This window comes from Mustela lutreola, chromosome 15, assembly GCF_030435805.1.
Source record: "Mustela lutreola isolate mMusLut2 chromosome 15, mMusLut2.pri, whole genome shotgun sequence".
NCBI classification, from domain to species: domain Eukaryota; kingdom Metazoa; phylum Chordata; class Mammalia; order Carnivora; family Mustelidae; genus Mustela; species Mustela lutreola.
Window position 1 is genome coordinate 62,514,569 of NC_081304.1, and position 25,745 is coordinate 62,540,313.

At 46.7% G+C, this 25,745-nt stretch overlaps 2 protein-coding genes across 3 annotated transcripts in view; both read right to left on the bottom strand.

The window, feature by feature from the left end:
• Positions 1–25,745, bottom strand: part of LOC131816541 (conserved oligomeric Golgi complex subunit 2-like) — a 449,889-nt gene that overhangs the window by 112,919 nt on the left and 311,225 nt on the right. The gene's annotated exons all lie outside the window — the stretch shown is intronic.
• Positions 910–8,442, bottom strand: LOC131816540 (endogenous retrovirus group K member 25 Env polyprotein-like). The gene is made up of 2 exons (XM_059149360.1): positions 8,035–8,442; positions 910–2,635 (listed from the first exon to the last, which is right to left on the bottom strand). The coding sequence occupies exon 2, from the start codon at positions 2,632–2,634 to the stop codon at positions 1,468–1,470; it is 1,167 nt and encodes a 388-aa protein (XP_059005343.1). The 5' UTR covers position 2,635; positions 8,035–8,442; the 3' UTR covers positions 910–1,467.

Here is a 25,745-nt window from a genome sequence, read left to right on the forward strand (position 1 = left end):
TGACTGTAAACCTGACACTGGCCCTAGACTTCACCATGACCCTGACCTGTCGCTCTCGGCCCGCAAGAACGACCCGCAGACGAGGTGAGTGGCAAGCTTCTTTTATTATTTCTTCACCGGGGCCCCCCGAACCAAGCATTTACAGCAGTATATATTCACGTGTGTACGCCCCCCTTCCTGCCCAATCAGAATGCCGTGCATGCAGTGTCCTCGTGCGCTCTTATGTAACCGTGCAGGATTCTTTTGTTCTCTAGCAGTGATCATGCATATATCTCTTGGCTTCTAGTGCTGTTCACGCGCCGGCCATGAGCGCGCCCATATCCTCCTAAACCAATCACTCTCAGTTCCTCTATCTTCAGGCACTCCCGTCTACGTGACTCCTTGCATCTGCTGGATGGCTCTCCACAGCTCCCCCTTTTTTATTTTGTATATGGCAGGGATCGTGCCTGTCTTAGGTTGCCAATCCTCAGCACACATGCTTACCCGTCATCGGGTACTCCCCTGGGCCGAGGAGCCCCTGTCTTAGGTTGCTATGGTGAGGGATCAGTCTTACCCGTCTTTGGCTACCGACACAGCGTACTAAGCCATATTTTGGGGGGGGGGAGGTGCTAGCCTCCAGAGCCATCATGGCTCAGACCAAAGCCCATTGCTGTAGCCATTGTTGTCATACAATTCTACAGATGCATTTTAGAAGGAGTACTTGAGCCAGAATCGTCAAGGCTCTTATGCCTGCCTAGTTTTGAGGAAAGAGATTGATTGTCATAACAGCTTAAGGAGGAGGAGCCAAGAGATACTTGAGCGGCATTTAAGGCCGCTCTCTGAGCTTACCGCGGTTGATTAGCTGATGGTTACGTATAATGGCTCTTAACTTATAAACCTCTGCGAGTATGATTTTAATTGCACAAGGCAAAAGGCACATGAAAAGAACAATTACCACTAACACTCCTATAATTGTTCCTACAACATACCAAGCATGCGTCAGGGAAGGGAAGTGAGAAAACAAGGAGTTTACAAAGTTTTCAGCAAGCTGAGCAACAGTTAGCTTAGCATGAGGAGTTTCTCCTATTTCTATAATTTCTTGATGTAGTCGCAACAGATCAAGGGATAGATTAGAGTTCGACCATATCCCCTCAAGATGGCGCTGCACTCGATTCCAGGAGGTCTCAGAGATATTATACTCTTTAGGAGTTACACAAATCCAGTGGTAATCACTATGGCACCGGATTTTGGTGCGTAATTTTAAACTTTGAATTTCTTCCCCTAGAAATCTAACAGTGTCATATACTGCATTTAACCGGGTTTCAATCCTTTTATCTATATCTTCTTGAGTCCCCATCACCATCGATGTATTATATGCAAGCTGATCCACCGTATCCGCAGTATGCACTGCTTGAGCAAGAGATACCGACGCCGTTACGGCTGTCGCAATTAAGGTTATTAGCGAGACTATTCCGAGCACCAACAACCCTATCTCTCGCGAGGCCGGCTTAGGGCAGCCTGCACACGCTCCCACAGCTCTAAGCCGGGATTAGAATACCATGGTTTGGAGATATTAACTGGGATCATGATAAATGGAGGCTGTTTTACCACTAATACTCCATTGCCTGGCGGTACTCCTCGAATACAGTTTGTTAGAGTACAATTATAACAAGAAAAATGATAAGTGGCCTTTTCCCTATTTACTGTAAGGTTTCCTACAACTAGCATGAATGGATGGGGCACGCAAGCTTGGGGATATCCAAACGCTTGTCCAATATTTTCATACCCAAATAAGGTCTTAGTGTTGCTGGCCTGTAGAATGTAGCGGAGGGCGCCCCCAAAGGCAGCCATGAGCTTCCAAATCTCAGTTTGTATCGGATAGCCACGTTGGGGAGTGAGAATGGGGGGTATTTTCGGTCGGCATTCAGGACATCCAGAAGGTATTACAGGTCCCCAATCCCACAGCTCAAATCCATCCTCTAGCGAGTACTTGGTGGCCATCTGTCCTTGGCAGAGCCTCCAAGGTACTCCAATCCCCTTAGCTTCACTTAAGTTAGTTGCACAAAGCGGAATGTCCCGTGGGGCTATACCAGAAGTCACTATGGTGCTATAGGTAGTGTCCAGGCCAGCTATACGCACGTCACCATAACTGGCTCGTAGGGAAACGTTCAAACAGTGTGGTATTGTGCGCTGCATAGCAAAGCATATGGGGTATATATCAGAATAACCCTTATAAGATATGGCAGCCTGCTGTGGTCGGAGATGAACAGAAGAGGGAGGGCCTAGCAAGACAGTATCATTAACATATACAGGAATAGAACTCACATCCCAACCTACGGGCTGTAACAGGGGTGGATCGGGGACGTATGCCCAATATAATGGGCCCTGGGCTGCCAACACCTGTTGCATTAAGATAAGCATCAGTAGCAAACATGAGTTCGGGTGAGAAAAATGCACTCTATGCTGAGCTATTTGAAGAAGGGCCTGAAGCTGGGCAGTCTCTTGTCTCGGCCACAGTTGAACTGGCTCCGCCTTCATGGGAACAGGCTGCAGGACAGTCGTCGTCGCTATCATCATCATCACCAGCATCCTCCACAGGTTCCACGGCCACCAGCCTGGTGAGGCGTTCCGGCACCCAGAGTGAAGCAGGCGCATCCTGTGGGAAAACACAGAGGGAACCTCGGTGCCACCTAAGCACCGGGTCAGGTCCCTTCCATAAGCCAGTAAGGACATCTTTCCATTTCACCATTGACTGCTGCATTTTCTGTTGGCCCCAATGACGTTCTGCGGCCGAAGTGCCGTCCTTGTCAACCGTGAGAAAATTTAAAATAAAGGTAACCAAATTGGTGAGGTCATTGGGTGTACGATACTCCTCTCCAATTCCCCCTTTTTGAATTTTTTGCAAGGTAGTTTTAAAGGTCAGGTGCGTGCGTTCCACTATGCCCTGGCCTCGAGGATTATATGGTATGCCTGTAACATGCTGGATATTGTAGCAGGCCATGAAGCTGTGAAAGCTTGCAGAAGTATAAGCAGGGGCATTGTCTGTTTTTAAATGTTTTGGTACTCCCCAGCAGGCAAAGCTGCGCAGGCAATGGGACATCACATTTTTGACATTTTCCCCTCGTAAGGGGGTCACGCTAACAATCCCCAAGCAAGTGTCTACACTTAAATGGACGTATCTTTGTTGTCCGAAGGAAGGGACATATGTTACATCCATTTGCCATAGATGGTTAGGTAAGAGCCCTTTGGGATTTACCCCTAGGGAGGGCATAGGCAAATGTGTTACACAATTACCACAAGACTTCACGATGTCTCGTGCATCAGCTCTTGAGATGTTAAAACGCATCTTTAAAGTTTGGGCATTGACATGCCACCTTTTATGATAGGTTCTCGCATCCTCCAAGGCGCTACAGACATGAAAGCGTGCGGCCATGTCAGCTATATGGTTCCCTTCAGCTATAGGCCCTGGGAGGTCTGAGTGTGCTCTAAGATGTCCGATATAAAAAGGGGCACCACGAGAAAGAATGAGGTCTTGCAATTCAATCAGCAGGGAGGAAATTTCTGATTGACTGGCTGAGATAATGGCAGTCTCAACAGATCTGGTAGCTACAACTGCATATTTACTGTCTGAAATAATATTGATAGGCTGGTTTTGAAACCTTTGTAAAACACACATAATTACCAACAATTCTGTTCTTTGAGCTGAGGTTGATGGCACAACAACTGGAACTACCTCTCCTTCTACCACGTAGGCACCAGTTCCAGATTTACTACCATCTGTAAACACCGTGAGGGCATCAACCAATGGCTCTAATCGGCAGGATTTAGGCCATATAAGGGGTGTATTTTTGTAAAATCCAATTAGGGGGTGTGAGGGATAATGATTATCAAATGCAACAGGATAAGCAATCGTCAAAATGGCCCAATCATCATTTTCATGTGTTAAAATGTTCACTTGGGTTTTGTCATAAGGGACTATACACGCATTGGGCAGTCTCCCAAGGACCTGTATGCTAGCTTTGAATACTTTGCTTGCTATCAGGGCTACAGCTGTAGCATACGGAGTGATGACACGGCTAAGATTATGGGGCAAGTAAATCCATAACAGGGGTCCTCCCTGCCATAGTGCTCCTGTGGGTGATCCAGGGGACGGGATAACTACTGCATGTATAGGCTTTTCCGGGTCGCATCTATCTGCTGCTGTTAAGGCTAGTCTGCTTTCAACCAATTGTAATGATCTAATGGCAGCTGGGGTAAGAGTTCTTGGGGAGTCTAATCTAGGATCTCCTGGCAGGATATCAAATAAGGGTTTTAATTCTGCTGTAGTGATTTTTATATATGATCGGATCCAATTAATATCTCCTAAGAGCTTTTGGAAATCATTTAATGTATGTAGGCAATCTTTACGGATCTGAACCAATTGAGGTTTTACTGTCGTTTTTGAGAGTTGCAGACCGAGATACTTCTGTAGACTCCCTGCCTGAATCTTTTCAGGGGATATAGTTAGTCCCCACTCTGCCAATTGCTTCTGTAGGAAGGTCAGAGCCAAGGGCAGAGACTTCTCATTTGGCCCACAAATCAGAATGTCATCCATATAGTGATAACAAAGTAGGTTTGGAAATGCTTTTCGAAAAAGTTCCAGTGCTCGACTCACATACAACTGACACAAGGTGGGGCTATTAGCCATCCCTTGAGGGAGCACTTTCCACTCATATCTTTGATCTGGCTCAGCATGATTAATGGATGGGAGAGTAAAAGCAAAGCGCTCCATATCCACAGGGTGTAAAGGAATGGAGAAGAAACAGTCTTTGATATCTATTATGATAGAGGGCCAATTTTTGGGCAATGCTGTCACAACTGGAAGTCCCAACTGAAGGGGTCCCATGACTTGCATTTGATCATTAATTTGTCGCAGGTCATGTAACAATCGCCATTTTCCTGATTTCTTTTTTATCATAAATATAGGAGTATTCCACGGAGACGTGGATTCTTGAATGTGTCCTGCTTTGAGTTGCTCTTGAACTAATTCCCTTGCTGCTTGTAGCTTGTTTTTGGTTAAAGGCCACTGAGGCACCCAGCGCGGCTCCTGTTGTTTCCAAGTTATTCGAATTGCCTCAGTGGCCGCTAGGAAAAACCCTGACCTCCTATGGAAGGGGGATCGGGATCTCCCTGGCCCTTGGTTCCAAGGCCCTGATCAGGCTTATATCCCATGTTCCTCATTATGGTTTGGGAGGCCTCACTATACAGTTTTTCAGTAGTAAGTCTAATATCCATCTGTTCCAGCACATCGCGTCCCCACAGAGAAACGGGGGTGGCACAGACATACGGTTGGAAAATGCCTTTATGTCCCTCCTCATCTTCCCAATCTAAGGACGCGGCACTAATATCTGGGCTGGTAGCTATTCCTAATCCTCGGAGGGTTTGATTAGCCTTAACTAGGGCCCAGGCTTTAGGCCAATCTAGATGATTGATAATACTTTTATCTGCTCCCGTATCTAGGAGCCCCCAGAAAGGTTTTCCTCTGATTTTTAATCTAAGCATAGGCCTCTCTTTCATATTCAGAGTAAGGCACGCGAGGGAAGACCCTGTGGATCCTAGGCCACCTTTCCTCGCCTGGCCTGTGGATGGATATTTATCATGATTGCTGGGTAATATTAAAAGCTGTGCGACCCTATCCCCTGGATTTATAATGTTGATACCCCTTGGGGAAGAAACCAGAATCTTAACCTCCCCTTCAAAATCGGGGTCAATGACTCCCGGGTGAACCTGAAGTCCCCGCATAGTGGAGGAGCTCCTACCAAGGAGGAGCCCCACCATTCCTTTCGGAGGCCCTCCATGCAGGTCGGATGGTAAGGCCTGCACTCCCATTTCTGGCGTTAGGACCATTCGGGTGGTGGCACAGACGTCAAGTCCGGCGGAGCCTGTTGTGGCTCTCCTAGGCCCTGCGTGGATTGACTCCCCTGATCGGAAGGTGGGAAAGTCCATCGCGGCTTGGTAGGTAGAGACATTGCCACCCCGTATAGTTGATTCGGGCCCCGGGGGGTGGGGCCCTGCCTCCCGTTTTTTGAATTTCCCCAATTATTCGGTGGCAATGAATTCCCCTCAATATCAGCCACAGACCGACACTCATGTGCCCAGTGATTCCCTTTCCTACATCGTGGGCAAAGGTGAGGCTTAGGGCCCCCCGGCGACTTGGAAGGGAGTACCCTTCCAACTTGAGTTCCGCGCTGTGGACAGTTTCCTTTTAAATGGCCTTCACGACCCCAATGAAAGCAGCCCTTGACACCAACCCCTCCTTTACCTTGCATAGCTTGTGCAAATGCTGCCGCCATAACTTGTCCCTGGATGGTAGGCCCAGTTATATCCCTACAGACCTTAATATAGGCTGAAAGGTCCTTCGATCTCCATGGTCTAATGGCTTCTCTACACCATTTATTAGCATTTTCAAAGGCCAATTGTTTAATCAGCGGCATTGCCGTGTCTGCATCCCCAAACATCCTACCTGCAGTTTGCATTAATCTATCCACAAAATCTGCATAAGGCTCATTAGGCCCTTGCAACACTTTGGACAATTGGCCATGCAAATCCCCTGCTCCTCTCAGAGTTTTCCATGCTCTGAGAGCCGCTGTGGCTATCTGCTGGTATACCGCAGGAGGATAAACACTTTGAGCCTGGGCCCCAAGATATGGCCCTGCACCTGTGAGCATGTCCAGGTCCCACTGCGGGTTACCTGCAGCTGCATTTCTCCGTGCTGTATCCTGACAGTTGTCTTGATTTTGAATCTTCCACTCTAAATATTGTCCTCCACTTAAGACTGCTCTAGTAAGATTGGCCCAATCTTCTGGTATAAGGAATAATGCCCCCAGTGACTCCACCAAGGAAACTGTAAAGGCGGCCTGAGGTCCATAGGCACTGACTGCCTCCTTAAGCTGTTTTACCAACTTAAAATCCAGCGGCTGATGATATCTTTGCTGGTTCTGATCTTCTAAAACAGGAAAGAACCCTTTGCTCGGATCAAGGACCTCTCTCCAACTTTGTGCCTTACACTCTGAACAATGACACGTCTTGGCGCAGCTGGGCCGATGGGGGGGGGCACTCACAGGGCGGCGCTGAGGGGTTTGAAAGCGGAGGCGGCGTAACATCCGCCTCCAATTCCAGCTGCGCCTTATCAGTGACTCCCGCTTTCAATTCTGGCTGCGCCGCCGCTTCAGCCTGCACTTCGGCCTTCAGCTGCGTCATGACCTCCCTCTGCATTTTTAACTCCTCCAACACCTTCTGTAACCCCGTCTCCTTGCTCTCAAACTGTTGCCGTATGATTTCTAAATCCTGAAGGGCCTGAAAACTGTAAGATTTCTTCTTCTCACTGACTTCCTTCTCCCCTATCTCTTGCAACTCACTATCTGAAAGTCCTTCCGAGCTCTCACTCCCGGGGTCAGAATCCTTAGAGGACCCCTTACGAGATTCCTCCCTTACTTGTTCCAAAACCTCTCCTCCCTGTTGCACCACCTGTTTCAAGGGCTCTCTAGTGGACTGTAGGCATACCTTTACCAATGACCAAACGGCAAGAGTTCCCGGGGTCACCGATGGGCAGCATTTCAAATCTTCTCCTAAGTGCTCCCACTGAGGCATATTTAAGAGCCCTTCATCTATGAACCAGGGAGCTACTTCAGCCACTTCTCTTAAAAAGGTACGAGCCGTTTTTGTCTTTAACGGGGTACCATTGGCCTTGAGAACGTCCTTCAGCGGACTCTCCATCTTACACCTAGAGATCTCATTCCCCATTCCGGGAGAAACTTTACCTTATCGTCCCGTAGAACTTCACAAACACCCTAACGTCTTATCGTCTACGGAGAGCTTTCCTGTTAAACCTTATCGTCCCCGTAGAACTTCACAAACACCCTAACGTCTCATCGTCTACGGGGAACTTCTTATCGTCTCTGCGCGCCGGTCGTACTTTCGACGGCTGCGGGGAGCGTCCCTGTCGCTAGACAGGCCTGCCAACTGACAGAAATGGGTGCAGTGCACTTGCACACTTTACCTTATCGTTGCTCTTACGTCGACCTTCGTTCTGCGTTTAAAGGTGGGAGGTCCCGGGTTTCGGCACCAGTTGTCGCTCTCGGCCCGCAAGAACGACCCGCAGACGAGGTGAGTGGCAAGCTTCTTTTATTATTTCTTCACCGGGGCCCCCCGAACCAAGCATTTACAGCAGTATATATTCACGTGTGTACGCCCCCCTTCCTGCCCAATCAGAATGCCGTGCATGCAGTGTCCTCGTGCGCTCTTATGTAACCGTGCAGGATTCTTTTGTTCTCTAGCAGTGATCATGCATATATCTCTTGGCTTCTAGTGCTGTTCACGCGCCGGCCATGAGCGCGCCCACATCCTCCTAAACCAATCACTCTCAGTTCCTCTATCTTCAGGCACTCCCGTCTACGTGACTCCTTGCATCTGCTGGATGGCTCTCCACACTGACCCAGACCATGACCATAAATCTAACCTTGATCCTAAAAGTGACTACGACCCTGACCTGAACACTAAACCAGACCCTGACTGTGAGCCTGACCCTAACTCTAACCCTAAAGGTAACACTGACCCTGACACTAACACGGGCCCTGACCCGAAACTTAATGCTGAACCTAACCCTAAAACTAACCCCTAACATGATCCTTGACATGACCCTAACCCGGTCTAACCCTAACCCTCAACCTACCTCTAACCCTAACCCTAACCCCACTTTAACAATAATCCTGACCCTCTCCCTGAACCTGATCATAACCCTAACTATGAACTTTGCCTATGTCAGACCTTAACCTTAAACCTGACCCTGGCCGTGACCTTAACACTGACCCTAACCCTGACTGTAAACCTAACTCTCACCCAATCCGTGTTCCTGACAGAATCTTAACACTTAAGCTAACCCTGATCCTGAACCTACACATAAAACAGAACCTAAACATAAAGGTGACCTTACCATAACCATGAACCTAACCCTGACCCTGACCCTAACCCTGACACTAAACCTGTCCCAGCCTAACCCTGACCCTGACATGAACCTTGCCCTCAAACCAAAACATGAACCTGACCATAAATCTGACCATGACCCTGAACCTGACCCTAAACCTAACCGTCATTAACACTGAACCTGACCCTGACTCTGACCATAACCCTAACCGTGACCCTACTGTGAGCCTGACCCTAAACCTAACCATGAACCTAACCCTAACACTGACCCCTACACTAAGCCTTACGCTAACCCTGACCCCAATGACGTCTAACCCTAACCGTGATCCTAAGTCTTTCTTAACCCTAACACTAACACTAACTTAGTCTAAACCCAGCTGTGTTCCCTCCAGCGGGGACAACAGCTGCACCCAGGCCTCCCAGGGACTGGGGGGAGGCTGTATGGGGGTCATTGGATTGGCACAGCATTGATTGGAAGGTGAGCCGTGAGCAGCTTGGGGACCGGCGGCTCAGGGAGCTCTGGTGCAGCATAAAGTTTGGTAAGGAGCCCCCAGGCAGTGGTGACCTCACTTCCCTGAAGACAGAGCCCAACGGAATTGGAACCTTTGTATCCAGGCACCCCATTACAGAGAAAACCCCCCAGCCCAGCTCATTTCAAAGCACATCCTAAAGAAAGCGTCATGTTCTTCTGCAGTACTGAAGCCGAGAGGATGCAGGGAGAAGAGAGCTCGCCCGCCAGACACGTCCCCTCCCTGGCAGGTCATATCAGGATTCCCCTACGCCTCTGGCCCTTTCGCTAATAAAATCAAAAGGTGACACCAGGGGGCTCAGAGTCAGAGAGTCCCACACCTTCTGATAGACCGGTGTAGCCAAGGTCTCCTCCCCGTCTGTGTGTGTGTGTGTGTATGTGTGTGTGTGTGTGTGTGTGCGTGCCTCTGGGTGTCTGTGTATCTTTATGTAAAGAGGACCTGGCCATTGCATCGTGGGTGGAGATGCCCCAAGCAGGATCAAGCTGATGAGGGGTTAGATGTCTGGTGGGCAAGTCATGTTCATACGCCAGTTTAAGGCTGGTTAGGTGGGTCCCATGGAGGGTCTACACCCTTCTGCCCAGAGTTTTTCATGTGACACTGAAGGGATGGGTCCATGACCCAGGAGCCGGGCTCACCCTAAGAGTAACCACTAACCCTGACCCTGACACTGACTGTGAGCCTGCTCCAAACCTGAAACCAAGCCCTGACCCTGACCATGGCTGTGATCCTGACCTGAACCATAAACCTATACCTAAGCCTGACACTCACCCTGATGTGGACCCTGAACCTAAACCTAACATTGATATTACCGTAACCATGAGTTATACCTAACCATGACCGTGACCCTGACCCTAATCCTAACCCTGACGCTGACCTAACCCTGTCCCTAACCCTAACCCTGACCATGACTGTGAGCCTGATGCTAACCCTAAACCTAAAGGCAACTCTAACCATCAACTTGAACTTGAACCTGAACCTAAATCTGACCATGACCCTGCCTGACCCTAAACCTAACCGTTACCCTAACACTGACCCTGACACTGACTCTGACCGTAACGCTAACAGTGACCCTACTGTGAGCCTGACCCTAAGCCTAACCATGAACCTAACCCTAACCCTGACCCCTACCCTAAGCCTAACGCTAACACTGACCCCAAAGACGGCTAACCCTAACCAACACCCTAAGACTTTCTTCACCCTAACCCTAACACTAATCTGGCCTAAACCCAGCTCTGTTCCCCTGGCGGGGACAACAGCTGCACCCAGGCCTCCCAGGGGTTTGGGGGAGGCTATATGGGGGTCACTGGATGGGCAATGCATTGAGTGGAGTGTGAGCCTTGACCAGCTTGGGGACCGGTGGCTCAGGGAGCTCTGCTGGAGCAGGAAGTTTGGTAAGGAGCCCCCAGGCAGTGGTGACCTCACTTCCCTGACAACAGAGCCCATTGGAATTGGAACCCACGTATCCAGGCACCCCTTTACAGAGAAAACCCGACTGCCAAGCTCATTTCTAGGCACATCCTAAAGAAAGCGTCATGTTCTTCTGCTGGACTGAAGCCCAGAAGATGCATGGAGAAGAGAGCTCGCCTACAGACAGGTCCCTTCCCTGGCAGGTCATATCAGGTTTGACAACGCCTCAGGCCCTTTGGCTAATAAAATCAAAAGGTAACAACACGGGGCTCACAGTCAGAAACTCCCACACATTCTGTTCCATGGGTGTAGCACGAGGTCTCCTCCCCATCTATGTGTGTGTGTTTGTGTGCGTGTGTGTGCCTCTGGGTGTTTGTGAGTCTGAGTGTAAAGAGGAGCTGGCCATGCCATCGTGGGTGGAGATGCCCCAAGCAGGATCAGGCTGATGAGGGGTTAGAGGTCTGGTGGGCAAGTCATGTTCACACCCCAGTTTAAGGCTGGTTAAGTGAGATTAGCTGTAGGGTCTACACCCTTCTGCCCGGGATTTATCCTGAGACCTTGAAGGGATGGGTCCATAACCAGGAGCGCGGCTAACCCCAACAGTAACCACTAACCCTAACCCTGACACTGACTGTGAGCCTGCGCCTAACCCTAACCCAAGCCCTGAACCTGACCCTGACCCTGACTGTGATCCTGACCTGAACCCTAAACCTATACATAAGCCTGACACTCACCCTGATGTGGACCCTGAACCTAAACCTAATGTTGATATTACTGTAACCAAGACTCATACCTAACCTTGACCCTGACCCTGACCCTAATCCTAACCCTGATGCTGACCTAACCCTGACTCTAACCCTAAACCTGACCGCGACTGTGAGCCTAACACTAACCCTAATCCTAAACGTAACTCTAACCATGACCCTGTACAGATCCTGAACCTATATCTAACGCTGACCCTGACCCTAACACTAACCCCTACCCTAAACCAAACCCTAACCCTGACCTTACGCTGTCTAACCCTAACCCTAACCATAACCCTACTTCTAACTCTAACCTAAACCCAATCCCAAACCCTACCGCCAAAACCTAACTGTGACACTGAGCCAAACATTGACCCTAAACCAAAGCTTGACCCTAAACCTGACCCTGGCCCTGACTTTCACCTGACCCTGACCCTGACTTTAATCCTAACCATGACAATAACACTGACCACTACATAATCTTGTCCCTGACCCGAATGTGGACTTTAAACCAATACATGAACCTGACCCTAAACCTGACACTGGCGCTAAACTTCACCCTGACCCTGACCCAGACCATGACGATAAACCTAACCCTGACCCTTACAGTGACCCCGATCCTCACCTGAACACTAAACATGACCCTGACTGTGAGCCTGATCTTAACTCTAACCCTAAATGTAACCCTGACCCTGACACTATCACGGGCCCTCCCCCGAATCCTATCGCTGAACCTAACCCTAACACTAACACCTAACCCTACCAAGGACCCTGTCCCTAACAAGTTCTAAACCTAAATTTCAAACTAACGCTAGCCCTAACACTAACCCTAAACTTTAACAATAACCATGACCCTATACCTGACTATGATCATAACTCTAACCCTGAAATTTGCCTATACCAGACCCTGACCCTAAACCTGACCATGGCGTGAGCCTAAACCTAACCATGACCCTAACACTGACCACTACATAACCCTGTCGCTCACCCGAATGTGGACTTTAAACCAAACCTGATACTGACCGTAAACCTGACACTGGCACTAGACTTCACCCTGACCCTGACCCATGCAAAGACCAGAAACCTAACCCTGACCCTAACAGTGACCCTGATAATAGCCTAACAATTACCCTGACATTGAATGTGATCCCGACCCTAACTCTAACCCTAAACGTAACCCTGACCCTGACACTAACACGGGCCCGGATCCGAAACCTAATGCTGAACTTAACCCTAAAACTAACCCCTAACATTATCGCTGACACTGACCCTAACCGGGTCTAACCCAAACCAGAAACCTACCTCTAACCCTAACCCTAACCACACTTTAACAATAATCCTGACCCTCTCCCGGACCCTGATCATAACCCTAACTCTGAACTTTGACTATGTCAGACCTTAACCTTACCTGACCCTGGCCTTGGCCTTACACTGACCCTAACCCTGAGTGTAAACCTAACTCTGACCCAATCTGTGATTCTGGACAGAATCTTAGACCTAAAGCTAACCCTGTTGCTGAACCTACGCATAAAACAGAACCTAAACATAAAGCTGACCTTACCATAACCATGAACCTGACCCTAACCAGGGGGCTCAAAGTCAGAGAGTCCCACACCTTCTGATCCACGGGTGTAGCCCTAGGCCTCCTCCCCATCTCTGTGTGTGTGTGTGTGTGTGTGCGTGTGTGTGTGTGTGTGTGTGCGTGTGTGCCTCTGGGTGTTTGTGAGTCTGAGTGTAAAGAGGAGCTGGCTATGCCATCGTGGGTGGAGATGCCCCAAGCAGGATCAGGCTGATGAGGGGTTAGAGGTCTGGTGGGCAAGTCATGTTCACACCCCAGTTTAAAGCTGGTTAAGTGAGATTGGCTGTAGGGTCTACACGCTTCTGCCCAGGGTTTATCGTGAGTCCTTGAAGGGATGGGTCCATACCCAGGAGCGGGGCTAACCCCAACAGTAACCACTAACCCTGAACCTGACAAAGACTGTGAGCCTGCGCCTAACCCTAACCCAAGCCCTGAACCTGACCCTGACCCTGACTGTGATCTTGAACTGAACCCTAAACCTATACCTAAGCCTGACACACACCCTGATGTGGACCCTGAACCTAAACCTAATGCTGATATTACTGTAACCAAGACTCATACCTAACCATGACACTGAACCTGACCCTAATCCTAACCATGACGCTGACCTAACCCTGACCCTAACCTAAACCTGACCGCGACTGTGAGCCTGACGCTAACACTAAACCTAAAGGTAACTCTAACCATGACCCTAGTACGGACCCTGAACCTAAACCTAACGCTGACCCTGACCCTAACACTAACCCCTACCCTAAACCAAACCCTAACCCTGACCTTACACTGTCTAACCCTAACCCTAACTATAACCCTACTTCTAACTCTAACCCTAACCCCAATCCCAAAACCTACCGCCAAAACCTAACTGTGACACTGAACCGAACATTGACCGTAAACCAAAGCCTGACCCTAAACCTGACCCTGGCCCTGACTTTCACCTGACCCTGACCCTGACCCTAATCCTAACCATGACACTAACACTGACAACTACATAATCTTGTCCCTGACCCGAATGTGGACTTTAAAACAATACATGAACCTGACACTAAACCTGACACTAGCGCTAAACTTCACCCTGACCCTGACCCAGACCATGACCATAAACATAACCCTGACCCTAACAGTGACCCCGATCCTCACCTGAACACTAAACCTGACCCTGACTGTGAGCCTGACCCTAACTCTAACCCTAAATGTAACCCTGACCCTGACACTAACACGGGCCCTTCCCCGAATCCTATCGCTGAACCCAACCCTAACACTAATCCCTAACCCTACCAAGGACCCTAATCCTAACAAGTTCTAACCCAAAACATCAACCAAATGCTAACACTAACACTAACCCTAAACTTTAACAATAATCCTGACCTTATACCTGACTATGATCATAACGCTAACCCTGAACTTTGCCTATACCAGACCCTGACACTATAACTGAACCTGGCCCTGAACCTAAACATAACCATGACCCTAACACTGACCACGACATAACCCTGTCGCCCACCCGAATGTGGACTTTAAACCAATACCTGATCCTGACAGTAAAACTGACATTGGCCCTAAACTTCACCCTGACCCTGACCCATGCAAAGACCAGAAACGTAACCCTGACCCTAACAGTGACCCTGACCCTGACCCTAATAATAACCCTGACACTCAATGTGAGCCTGACCCTAACTCTAACCCTAAACGTAACCCTGACCCTGACACTAACACGGGCCCTGACCCGAAACCTAATGCTAAACCTAACGCTAAAACTAACACCTAACATTATCACTGACACTGACCCTAACCTGGTCTAACCCTAACCCTCAACCTACCTAGTCCTAACCCTAACTCCACTTTAACAATAATCCTGACCCTCTACCTAACCCTGATCATAACCCTATCTCTGAACTTTGCCTATGTCAGAACTTAACCTTAAACCTGACCCTGGCCTTGACCTTAACACTGACCCTAACCCTGAATGTACACCTAACTCTGACCCAATCCATGATCCTGAACAGAATCGTAACCCTAAAGCTAACCCTGATCCTGAACCTACTCATAAAACAGATCCTAAACATAAAGCTGACCTTACCATAAGCATGAACCTAACCCTGACCCTGACAAGAAACTTGACACCAAACCAAAAGTTGAACCTGACCCTAAATCTGACCATGACCCTGAACATGACCCTAAACCTAACAGTCAACCTAACACTGACCCTGACACTGACTCTGACCGTTACGCTAACCGTGACCCTACTGTGAGCCTGACCCTAAACCTAACCATGAACCTAACCGTAACCCTGACCCCTACCCTAAGCTTTACGCTAACCCTGACCTCAACGACGTCTAACCCTAACCCTGACCCTAAGTCTTTCTTAACCCTAACCCTAACACTAACCTAGTCTAAACCCAGCTCTGTTCCTTCCAGCGGGGACAACAGCTGCACCTAGGCCTCCCAGGAGCTGGGAGGAGGCTGTATGGGGGTCACTGGATGGGCACTGCATTGAGTGGAGTGTGAGCCTTGAGCAGCGTGGGGACCGGTGGCTCAGGGAGCTCTGGTGCAGCAGGAAGTTCGGTAAGGAGCCCCCAGGCAGTGATGACCTCACTTCCCTGACGACAGAGCCTAACGGATTTGGAACCCACGTATCCAGGCACCCCATTACAGAGAAAACGCGCCTGCCCAGCTCATTTCTAGGCACATCCTAAAGGAAACGACATGTTCTTCTGCTGTACTGAAGCTGAGAGGATGCAAGGAGAAGAGAGATCGTCCGCCAGAAACGTCGCTCCCTTCAGGTCATATCAGTACTCCCCAATGCCTCAGACCCTTTGGCTAATAAAATTAAAAGGTGACACCAGGGGGCTCATAGTCAGAGAGTCCCACACCTTCTGATCGACCGGTGTAGCCCTAGGTCTCTTCCCCGTTTCTGCGTGTGTGTGTGTGTGTCTGTGTGTCTGTGTGTAAAGAGGACCTCGCCATGCCATCGTGGAAGGAGATGCCCCAAGCAGGATCAGGCTGATGAGGGTTTAGATGTCTGGTGGGCAAGTTATGTTCACACACCAGTTTAAGGCTGCTAAGTGGGATCAGGTGGAGGGTCTACACCCTTCTGCACAGGGTTTATCCTGAGACCCTGAACTGATGGGTCCATAACCCAGGAGCGGGGATAACCCTAACAGTAACAACTAACCCTGACAATGACACTGACTATGAGCCTGCCCCAAACCCTAACGCAAACCCTGACAATGACCCTGACCCTGACCCCATTATGCCCCGCCAATGCTTAAGGACGAAGAGGGCACAAACACGCATTGTGACCCTCAGCGTGAGTCCTGTCCTCTAGTAAGTCCTCTCAGTGGCTGGACCATTAGACGTCATAATGGGCTTGCCATGCCCCTAGGCCCCAAGTTTTAACCAGCTTTCTGGTTGTCCAGTCGCCCCTCCCCAGGGCTCTGCTCTGGAAACTCTCTTTCGGTGGGACACCTGAGGTAAAAACAAAACAAAACGGACTCCTCCCATCTCAAAGAATAACCCCAAACTCTTGGGATCGGGCCAAATGCCCAGAGAGGGAGACTCGTCCATGGCCCATGAGGCCACCCGGACATTCCTCGGCCATCAGTGACACAATATCTAGAGACAAAATCTTGAGCAAGCGTCTCACACTCGCCCCCTTGTTCATATCCTGAAGAGTTCTCCTCACGGTCTGTAGATCAGTCCTGCAATACCTACGACCCCAAACCTAAGCCGAGTTTGTGTTTTCAGACAACTGTCCCCACAGCCCTGGCCCACAAAACCTACAGGCACAGGTTCTTGGAGCCAAACCTGAGGACTGTACCTGGGAATTCTGCCCATTCCATTGGCCACAAACCTAGAAATAGGATGATAAACCTCCAAAGTGCCCGGGGCCATCCCAATAGTGTTGACTGCCCAGGAAAAACAAGGGCGGTCTGACACCAGCTGAGCATCTACCTGCACTTAGACCCGTGGACAGATGTCCCCAGAGGTCAATTGGAATGAGCAGGCCCCTAGATCCTAATCGGATCCATTGCTTTGTTGTCCAGGCATCTCTCCTCAGAGGCCTGGATTCCAATAGCAGCATATGGCTGTTTCTTGAGGCACCCATCAGAATAAATCTCGTCTCCACGTGGGAATCTTGCACGTTGGAGCTGTGTCAAAGCCTCTGGTTAGGAGAACCCTTCAGGGACCGTGTGCCACTGCCTCATTCCAAGTTCTCCATGGACACAAACCCACATTAGGACCCATCCACAAGAGAGTCCATTTCAACTCAACCCTCTCAGTTTCTCCCCCAGATCCAGCAGATCTAACCTGTCTTGTCACTAGGACACAAGAGGAATGAGAGTCGGGCTTCCCAGCCATCCATCCTTAGAACCCTACTCGGAATCGATCTGTATGGGAAGTCCTGGAGCCAACCAACAGTTCTCAATCGCCCTGCAGAAGAATCCTTACGGTTTGGAGCATCTCACAACTCCCATCGTGGGAAAAATTCCATGGCCTCGTGATCCACCACCTCTTCATGAAGAGGGCCATAAGGGACAGAAACTCCAACCTGAGCGTTCGTCAGATCCTCACCTGATTTCAGATGCACGAGATCTCGTTTCAGCTCTGCAGAGCGTACCTGCCATGCCCTCGCCCAGAAACCTAAGGTTGCTTGTGTTCTCCGTCTTCTGTCCTCAACTCCTGGCCCACAAGCCCTCCAGTTTGGCAATTCCAGAACTGCAATGCAGCCCTCTGCCTGCCCTCCAGAAGAAAAAACATTGCCCTCTGGGGCTAACCAGAATCCCCTGAAATATACGGGGAAAAAATCCCTAGAAATACAGCAATAATCACTGGCTGCTCTTTATTGATCCAGATCCTGCGGTAGGCAAAGAAGAGCTGGTTTTAGCCAGAGGATGATCTCCGTTTGTCTTCATGATCTGGCATTTCCTGCAAGCCAGGCATGGGGCTCTGCACTAAAGCTGCAAATGCTGGGGGGCCCTCACTGTCCCTTTCCCTCTTCTCAGGGGGACAACGGGCATGTCCATGGTGCAGTGTGACAGGCTTTACCACAGGGAGATAAAAGACTGCCAAGGGTAGTTTGGAGCTGGCAAAAGCCACTTAGGAACAGATTTTCAGGGGTGGTGATAGACAAGGGCAAAGCGAAGAATGAGGATGAGTGTGTCAAGTTTCAAAGTGCCAGGAGGCAGCACAGTGCATTCGGGAAACTACAGCAAGTTCATGACAACCGACAGCTGATCTGGCAGCATCACCTGGGGATGGAGGCTGAGCCTCGGGGTTAACACTGGGGGTGAGATGGTTTGTATACTATGCCGAGGAGGTTTGGCTCTACACTGTGTTGGCACAGGGAGCTACCGGAGGATTTCAAATATCAGAATCGTAACCATAATAGAGTATTTAATTGCGTCCTAGCTTTCATCAAGGGTAAGATGCACTATAGTTTATGTTCGACTAAGAAAGGGAAATGCTGTCAGTTAAACTAGGATATGTCATCAAGTGCAAGGTGAGTGCCACCTTAAGAGATATTAAAGGGGGGGGTGACAATTCTTAGAACAAGTAAATTGTGGTACTTGAATAATTAAGAAAGTTCGAACACTTGGATCAACTAAAAAAGTGATTATTGCTTACCATGTGCCCCAAACTATATTAAGTCTTAGAACAAGTGACGTTCTCATCTTGATGCCACGCAGCTGTTAGACCCAAATTACAGAGCGCAGTAGCCAACGACCAGCAGGCCCCAAGTGCCATGTGCAGACTCTAAGAGCAACTGCCTTTGAGAGAGGAAATGGTTGAGAGTGGGCTTTCTGAGGTAGAGAATTACTAGCTGGGAAAGTAGGAGAATTGACACAGAATCGGAATTGATGCCCCTACATGACAGAGTTGGTGAAACTTCCCTTCTCAGAGATCTTGAGGCTCCTCAGAAATGTATTTTTCATTTTGGACGGAACATTCAGGATAAATATGATCTGTTCGAGATCCTGGTTCTCTCATCAGGACTGTTTCTTAGGCTTCACTGGCACAAGAAAAGGGTTTTGATAGTCCAGGGTAAATCCTGACAAAAGGAAAACACGGTATCTATGAAAAACTAACCACTCAGAAGAGAACAACAGATAAAGGCCAGGCCGACCTGACCCTGCAGGATAGGTAAGGTTGGTCCGACAACAGGGGTAGACTGGAAGTGCCCATCACCTGCTAGAAGAGCTAGAGAAGACCCCTTCCCGAGAGACCACCAGGAGAGGAGAGTAGTAGGTGCTGATGATGAAAATTGTAATCAGCAGAGAAGGTCATAATGACAAAGTTCCAGGATCAGAGTAAACATATGGGATTAAAAAATAAAAAATAAAAAAAATATTTTTTTAAAAGGACTTTGTTTTTAAGGAATTTAAACATAATTCCTTCTTAAGAGACAGTTGGCTGTTTAAACCAAAAGTACAACTCACTGAGAGAATCACCGCATTATTTATTGGGGTAGAAAGACCCATTCTGCAGAGGAAAAAATAGAATCACTAACAGGCCTCATGCCTTGCACAGCCAGTGGCTAAAATCCCTGCCTCATGAGACCCTGTGCTAGAAGGCTGCTAGAACCATCTCAACTTTGTTAGTCTATATTGGAAGCCAACAAGTGTTTGCCCAGTTAAGAGCACGGTAACAATCAGTCACGTTATGTTATAATGATTGTCGATATCTTTAAAAGCCTTGTCAAGTTCCTTTTTGAGTAACCCTCATCCCACCCGTAGAGAAATTTATCTGTGCTTCACCTCTTTGAAATACCTCATTGTTGTTCCACATTTACCATAGCCAAAAAAAAAAAAAAAAAATCTTTTTATTAACAAAGTGTTCAGAAGGGGGCGCCACTGTAAACAATGAGAGTATTCCCTGTGGGGACAATTTAGTTGCAGAAACAGCTGAAAGCAATCAGGTCAGACAGATCCAAGGGGTGGAGGGATTTTTAAAATTACAAAAACCGAACCAAATCAAACCAAAACAAAAATCAAAAGTCAAAACCAATGGCCAAGATTTCAAGTTTGCTACTAAAGGCATGACATTCTCCTAAGACATGCGAGTGACTTGATCAATATATTTATATATTTATATTTGAAGAAGGAACTATTTGATGCAGCAAATCCACGTTGATTATAAATTACCAGATATGGGGTCTCCTGTGTGGCTCAGTGGTTTAGGCCTCTGCCTTCGGCTCAGGTCATGATTTCAGGGTCCTGGGATGGAGCCCCACATTGGGCTCTCTGCTCAGCGGGGAGCCTGCTTCCCCTCTCTCTCTGCTTGCCTCTCTACCTACTTGTGATGTGTCTGTCAAATGGGTAAATAAGATCTTTAAAAAAAGAATTACTAGGTGTGAAATACATCGAGGGTATGGGAAGGAAAATGATTTCACCTTATCTGACTAGGAAGTGGTTGAAGCCTGAATTAAAGTGCTATAAAAAGAGTAAAGACCTGGGAAATATATGGGGGAAAAAATCCCTAGAAAAACAGCAATAATAACTGGCTGCCCTTTATTGATCCAGATCCTGTGGTAGGCAATGAAGAGCTGGTTTTAGTCAGACGATGATCTCCGTTTGTCTTCATGATCTGGCATTTCCTGCAAGTCAGGCATGGGGCTCTGCACTAGAGCTGCAAATGCTGGGGGGCCCTCACTGTCCCTTTTCTCTTCTCAGAGGGACAACGGGCATGTCCATGGTGCAGTGAGACAGGCTTTACCACAGGGAGATAAAAGACTGCCAAGGGTAGTTTGGAGCTGGCAAAAGCCACTTAGGAACAGATTTTCAGGGGTGGTGATAGACAAGGGCAAAGCGAAGAATGAGGATGAGTGTGTCAAGTTTCAAAGTGCCAGGAGGCAGCACAGTGCATTCGGGAAACTACAGCAAGTTCATGACAACCTACAGCTGATCTGGCAGCATCACCTGGGGATGGAGGCTGAGCCTCGGGGTTAACACTGGGGGTGAGATGGTTTGTATACTATGCCGAGGAGGTTTGGCTCTACACTATGGGGGCAGAGGGAGCTACCGGAGGATTTCAAATATCAGAATCGTAACCATAATAGAGTATTTAATTGCATCCTAGCTTTCATCAAGGGTAAGATGCACTATAGTTTATGTTCGACTAAGAAAGAGAAATGCTGACAGTTAAACTAGGATATGTCATCAAGTGCAAGGTGAGTGCCACCTTAAGAGATATTAAAATGGGGGGGTGGAAAAATCTTAGAACTATAAATTTTGGTACTAGAATATTTAAGAAAACCAATACAAGAACACTTGGATCAACAAAAAAAGTGATTATTGCTTACCATGTGCCCCAAACCAGATTAAGTCTCCAAAAATTTTATATCATTTGATATGTCAGATATATATAAAATTACATTTAAAGTTTTAAAAATATCAGCTATTATTTTTATTTAAATTCAAATTTCAAAGAAAATCTACTTTTCCAAACACGACATTTTATCCTACTGTTTTTTAATTTTGTCGACAACTGATATAATGTTTAGCGAGACTATAAATGTTTGATCGAAAAAAATGATTAATAGATGTAGGTTCAAATTATTATGTTCCATTAAAAATGATTTAGTCTTTGATGAACATCTGTTTGGTAATATGTTGTATCCAGATATAGTAAATTAATGACATATATAAAATTATAGGGAAATGACACCTTCCGTTCCATTATGAGTAGAGCTTTTAAAATGCTATTTGTCACAACCTGTCATCTTGTCATTATGTAGCATTATGTAACATTTAAAAAATGTATACTCTTCACTTTGAAGTTTTATAAATCTAAAATATGACTTTCTATGGTTTGTGTTTCCATATTCCTTTAATGCCAGTTTGAACAATTCCACATGCTTTGATTCGAAGGTAATAAATTCCTCTTATTTGTAAAAATGATGTTTATTTTTGTTCTCTCACCCTTAGCAGGTGGTTTCATTTTAGCACACTTCAGAGTTATAATTTCATGCTTATTAAAACCATTTATTCTGATCTACATTGATGAATGAAACTTTTATTTTATTAAATTATTTGCCAAAAAATCTGTTATTTTTAAAAATGTATTTCCTTTAAGGGTTATTTTAGAGCATTCAGAGAGGATCTAGGAGTGTGGTATTATGCAATTTTTAAGTAGGTATGAAATGGTTATTTATATGATTGTTTCTTTAAGGCTTATGTATATTGTCCATTATATGCTATAAAATATTTTGAAAGTAAATTTAAGGTATGTTTTACATAGTTTATTTTTTGGAAAAAATTATTGAAATGACTTATGAAATTCAGTATACTCTCAACATTAATTATTTCTGAAATTTACAAATTGTCTACTGAACCTATTATATGGCAGATATTTTCCAAAGTGGTGGTATCATGATATATGCCAACAACAGTTTAGATTTTTTGTTGCTTCTCAATCTAGCTCCGACGAAGTACAATTAGCCTTTATAATTTTAGCCATTCTAATAGATATGTAAGCATCTCTCCTTTTGATATTAATTTGTATTTCTTTAATGTCTAAATGTTGAGAAATTTGTAATGTGCTTATAAGCCATCCATATCCTTTTGGTAACATGTCTCTGCAATAATTTTCTTCACATGTAAAATTGGATACTCTGTTTGGTTATTAGTAAGGTTTTTTATTTTTATTCATTTTTTAATAATCAGAGTAGATGTCCATTATCAGATATATAATTTGCAAATCCCTTCTCCATCTTTACGGTTTCTCAATGGAGCTTTGATAGCTGTGTCTTTCAAGAAATGTGCTACTTCTTTCGTGGTACACGGAGGTATGACTAGAACATTATCAAAGTTGACCTTTGCAAAGAAAATCATGGCTTAAGATATATGTAGTCTGCGGTTGTTGGGAGTGTTGTGTAATATGAAGCATATCTAGTTAGTTGATAATTTTGTTCAAGTCTTACATATCATACCAATTTGATGACTATTTGTCTATATAATCTTAAAATAAAGGTGTTGAAATTTTTTTCTTTTCTCTTCTAAGGTAGAAGTTATGATTTTTGTTATTAGTTTTTCCCTATATATCCCCAAATCTGTTATTAAGTATTAAAAGTCAAGAATTATTATACTCCCTGATGAATTCATCCGTTTACTCTTCTGTAATTTTGACTTGATCTTTTTGTCTGATCATGAAATTTGCTTTAATATCACTTTTCATTATCTTGATATAACCACCAAAGTTAAGGTGATTAGTGTTAATATAGCATATTTTTTCTTTTACTTTTTAAAGCACTTCTATATAATCCTGACCAAAAAAAAAAAAAAAAAAAAAAAAAAAAAAAAAAAAAAAAACAGCTTTTTAGCTCTGGAAGCATCTTTCTAAATTATCTATTTTTTTTTTTTAAATGAAGCAGTAGCAATTTTTGTTAAGGGACCTAAACTGAAAGTAGGTTTAGAATTTTATTTATTGATTGATTTATTTATTTATTTATTTAGGAAAAGATTTTATTTTGTTTATTGACAGCAAGAGAGAGAAAGAGAAAGAGAGAGAGAGGAAGCGCACAAGCGGGGGGAATCACGTGCAAAGGGAGAGGAAGAAGCAAGCTCCTTGGGGTGCAAGTAGTCCCATGCAGGGCTGGATCCCTGTACACTGGAATCATGACCTCAGCCAAAGGCAAACATCTCCTTAAACAACTGAGTCATCCAGGCACCCCTAGAAAATTAAAAAAAAAAAAAAGACCTTTTTAAAACATTTTGTTTCTTTCTTTTTTTTTTAATATTTTATTTATTTGACAGACAGAGAGATAGGAAGAGGAACTATAAGCAGGGCAGAGGGAAAAGGAGAAGCAGGTTTGCCACTGAGCAGAGAGCCTGATGTGGGGCTCCATCCCAGGACCCTGGGATCATGACCTGAAAAGAAGGGACACTTATGGAGGAAGCCACCCAGACACCTCTTTTCTTTGTTTTTAATATATGGCAACTGATGCTTCCCAGCCAGGAGGAGCATATTACCCATTGATTAGATCTTTGATAACAACCTATTTAAAAAGGTGTGTAAATATATACTTACTCAGATTTATACACTTTGTGTTTTCTTCATATTTTGGGGCTGGACCCCATGGTCACAACACTGCTTTCAGCCTTTGCCTTCCCATCTTTGATACCAGGTATTTGTTCAGCAAACAAATTAGTATCAAAATTAATAAGCCCTTGGCATCATATCTCTGGAGCAGGGGTTGCTCTTAGCCAAGGCCCAGAGCAGTTGACCTCCCCTCGCTAGTGCTATAGCCCCAAGGACTAGGTCCCTGCCACCAGAACTCAGTCTTACATGTTATGCTAAGCAGACAAAACCAAAACAGGAAAGCTCCCACACCTTTCACTGGCAGGCCTCATCTCCCACTCCCTCGACTTCCAGGCAGTACCAGATGCCAGGGAGGGGACTTGGTCCAACATATGGGAGGGAAGGAAGTAGCCACGAGCAAGTACCTGCCTCTCTGTGCCTTTCTTTCATGAGCAGGTTGTAAGTAGGAGGAAGAGGAAGGGTAAGAGAGGTGAACTTCAAGGGGTGAAGGCCTCAGGTAGGCAGCTGGCACATGCCAGTAGGAAAGGGACAAAGGAGAAGGCAGTGAGTCTTGCAGGGAGGGTGTGGGGTAAGGGTTACAGCTTATGACGGAATCTGGACAGGAGTAATAGGGATACTAGTCATTTGAGTCCACCATTGGCAAGCTGGGCTGGGTGTCAGGGCAGATAGGCCTCCCTGGGCAACGGCACATCAGAGAAGGTGGAATTCTCTGAGGAGCAGGTGGAGCTTCGGGTGTTGGGAAAGCATACACAGTATTGTTCCAGGGCCAAGGACAGGTCCGGGTACTCCTGGTTGGAGGTCAAGGCCACAGTATGATCCAGGTCTTCTACCAGCAGCTTGAAGGAACCACATGCCAGCCACCACTCATTATTGTGTATAACTCTATGGTACACTTATTGGGTGATTGATCAAATGACTCATTCAGCAGCTTGAAAACCACCTCCACAGGCACTCCAGGATATGGGAGGCTTCCAGAGTGAAGATTTTGCACAGGATCACCCCAAAGGACCAGAAGTCACTCTGGTGGATGTAGATCTGGTCCAACATGGCCTTAGGGACCATCCACTTCACAGGCAGTCCACTGTTGGTTGTCTTTTTATAGTAACTGACGTGGTGATATCTCTGGCAAGGCTGAAGTCTGAGATCTTCATCATGCTGTCCTTTCTCACCAGCACTTCCCTGGTGGCCAGGTCTTGGTGTATGCACTTCTTGGAGGCAAGGTACTCCATGCCTCAGGCTACCTGATAGGCACAGGATACCAGGTCCTTGGAGGAGAGTTGCTCTGCTGCATTGTGGCTGATATTGTAACAGTACTCTAGGTCAGGAGGCCTCTGGGCCTGCAGGTACTCCTGTATGTTGTCTTTGGAGGCATATTCCATGAGAGTGTACGAAGGACCGTCCTGTGTGCAGGACCCAGCAGGTTGATGGTGTCCTTGTGCTGTCCAATCATCTTCATCATCTCCATTTCTGAGATTAGGTTTGACAGGTCTTTCTCTGTTGCATCTGACT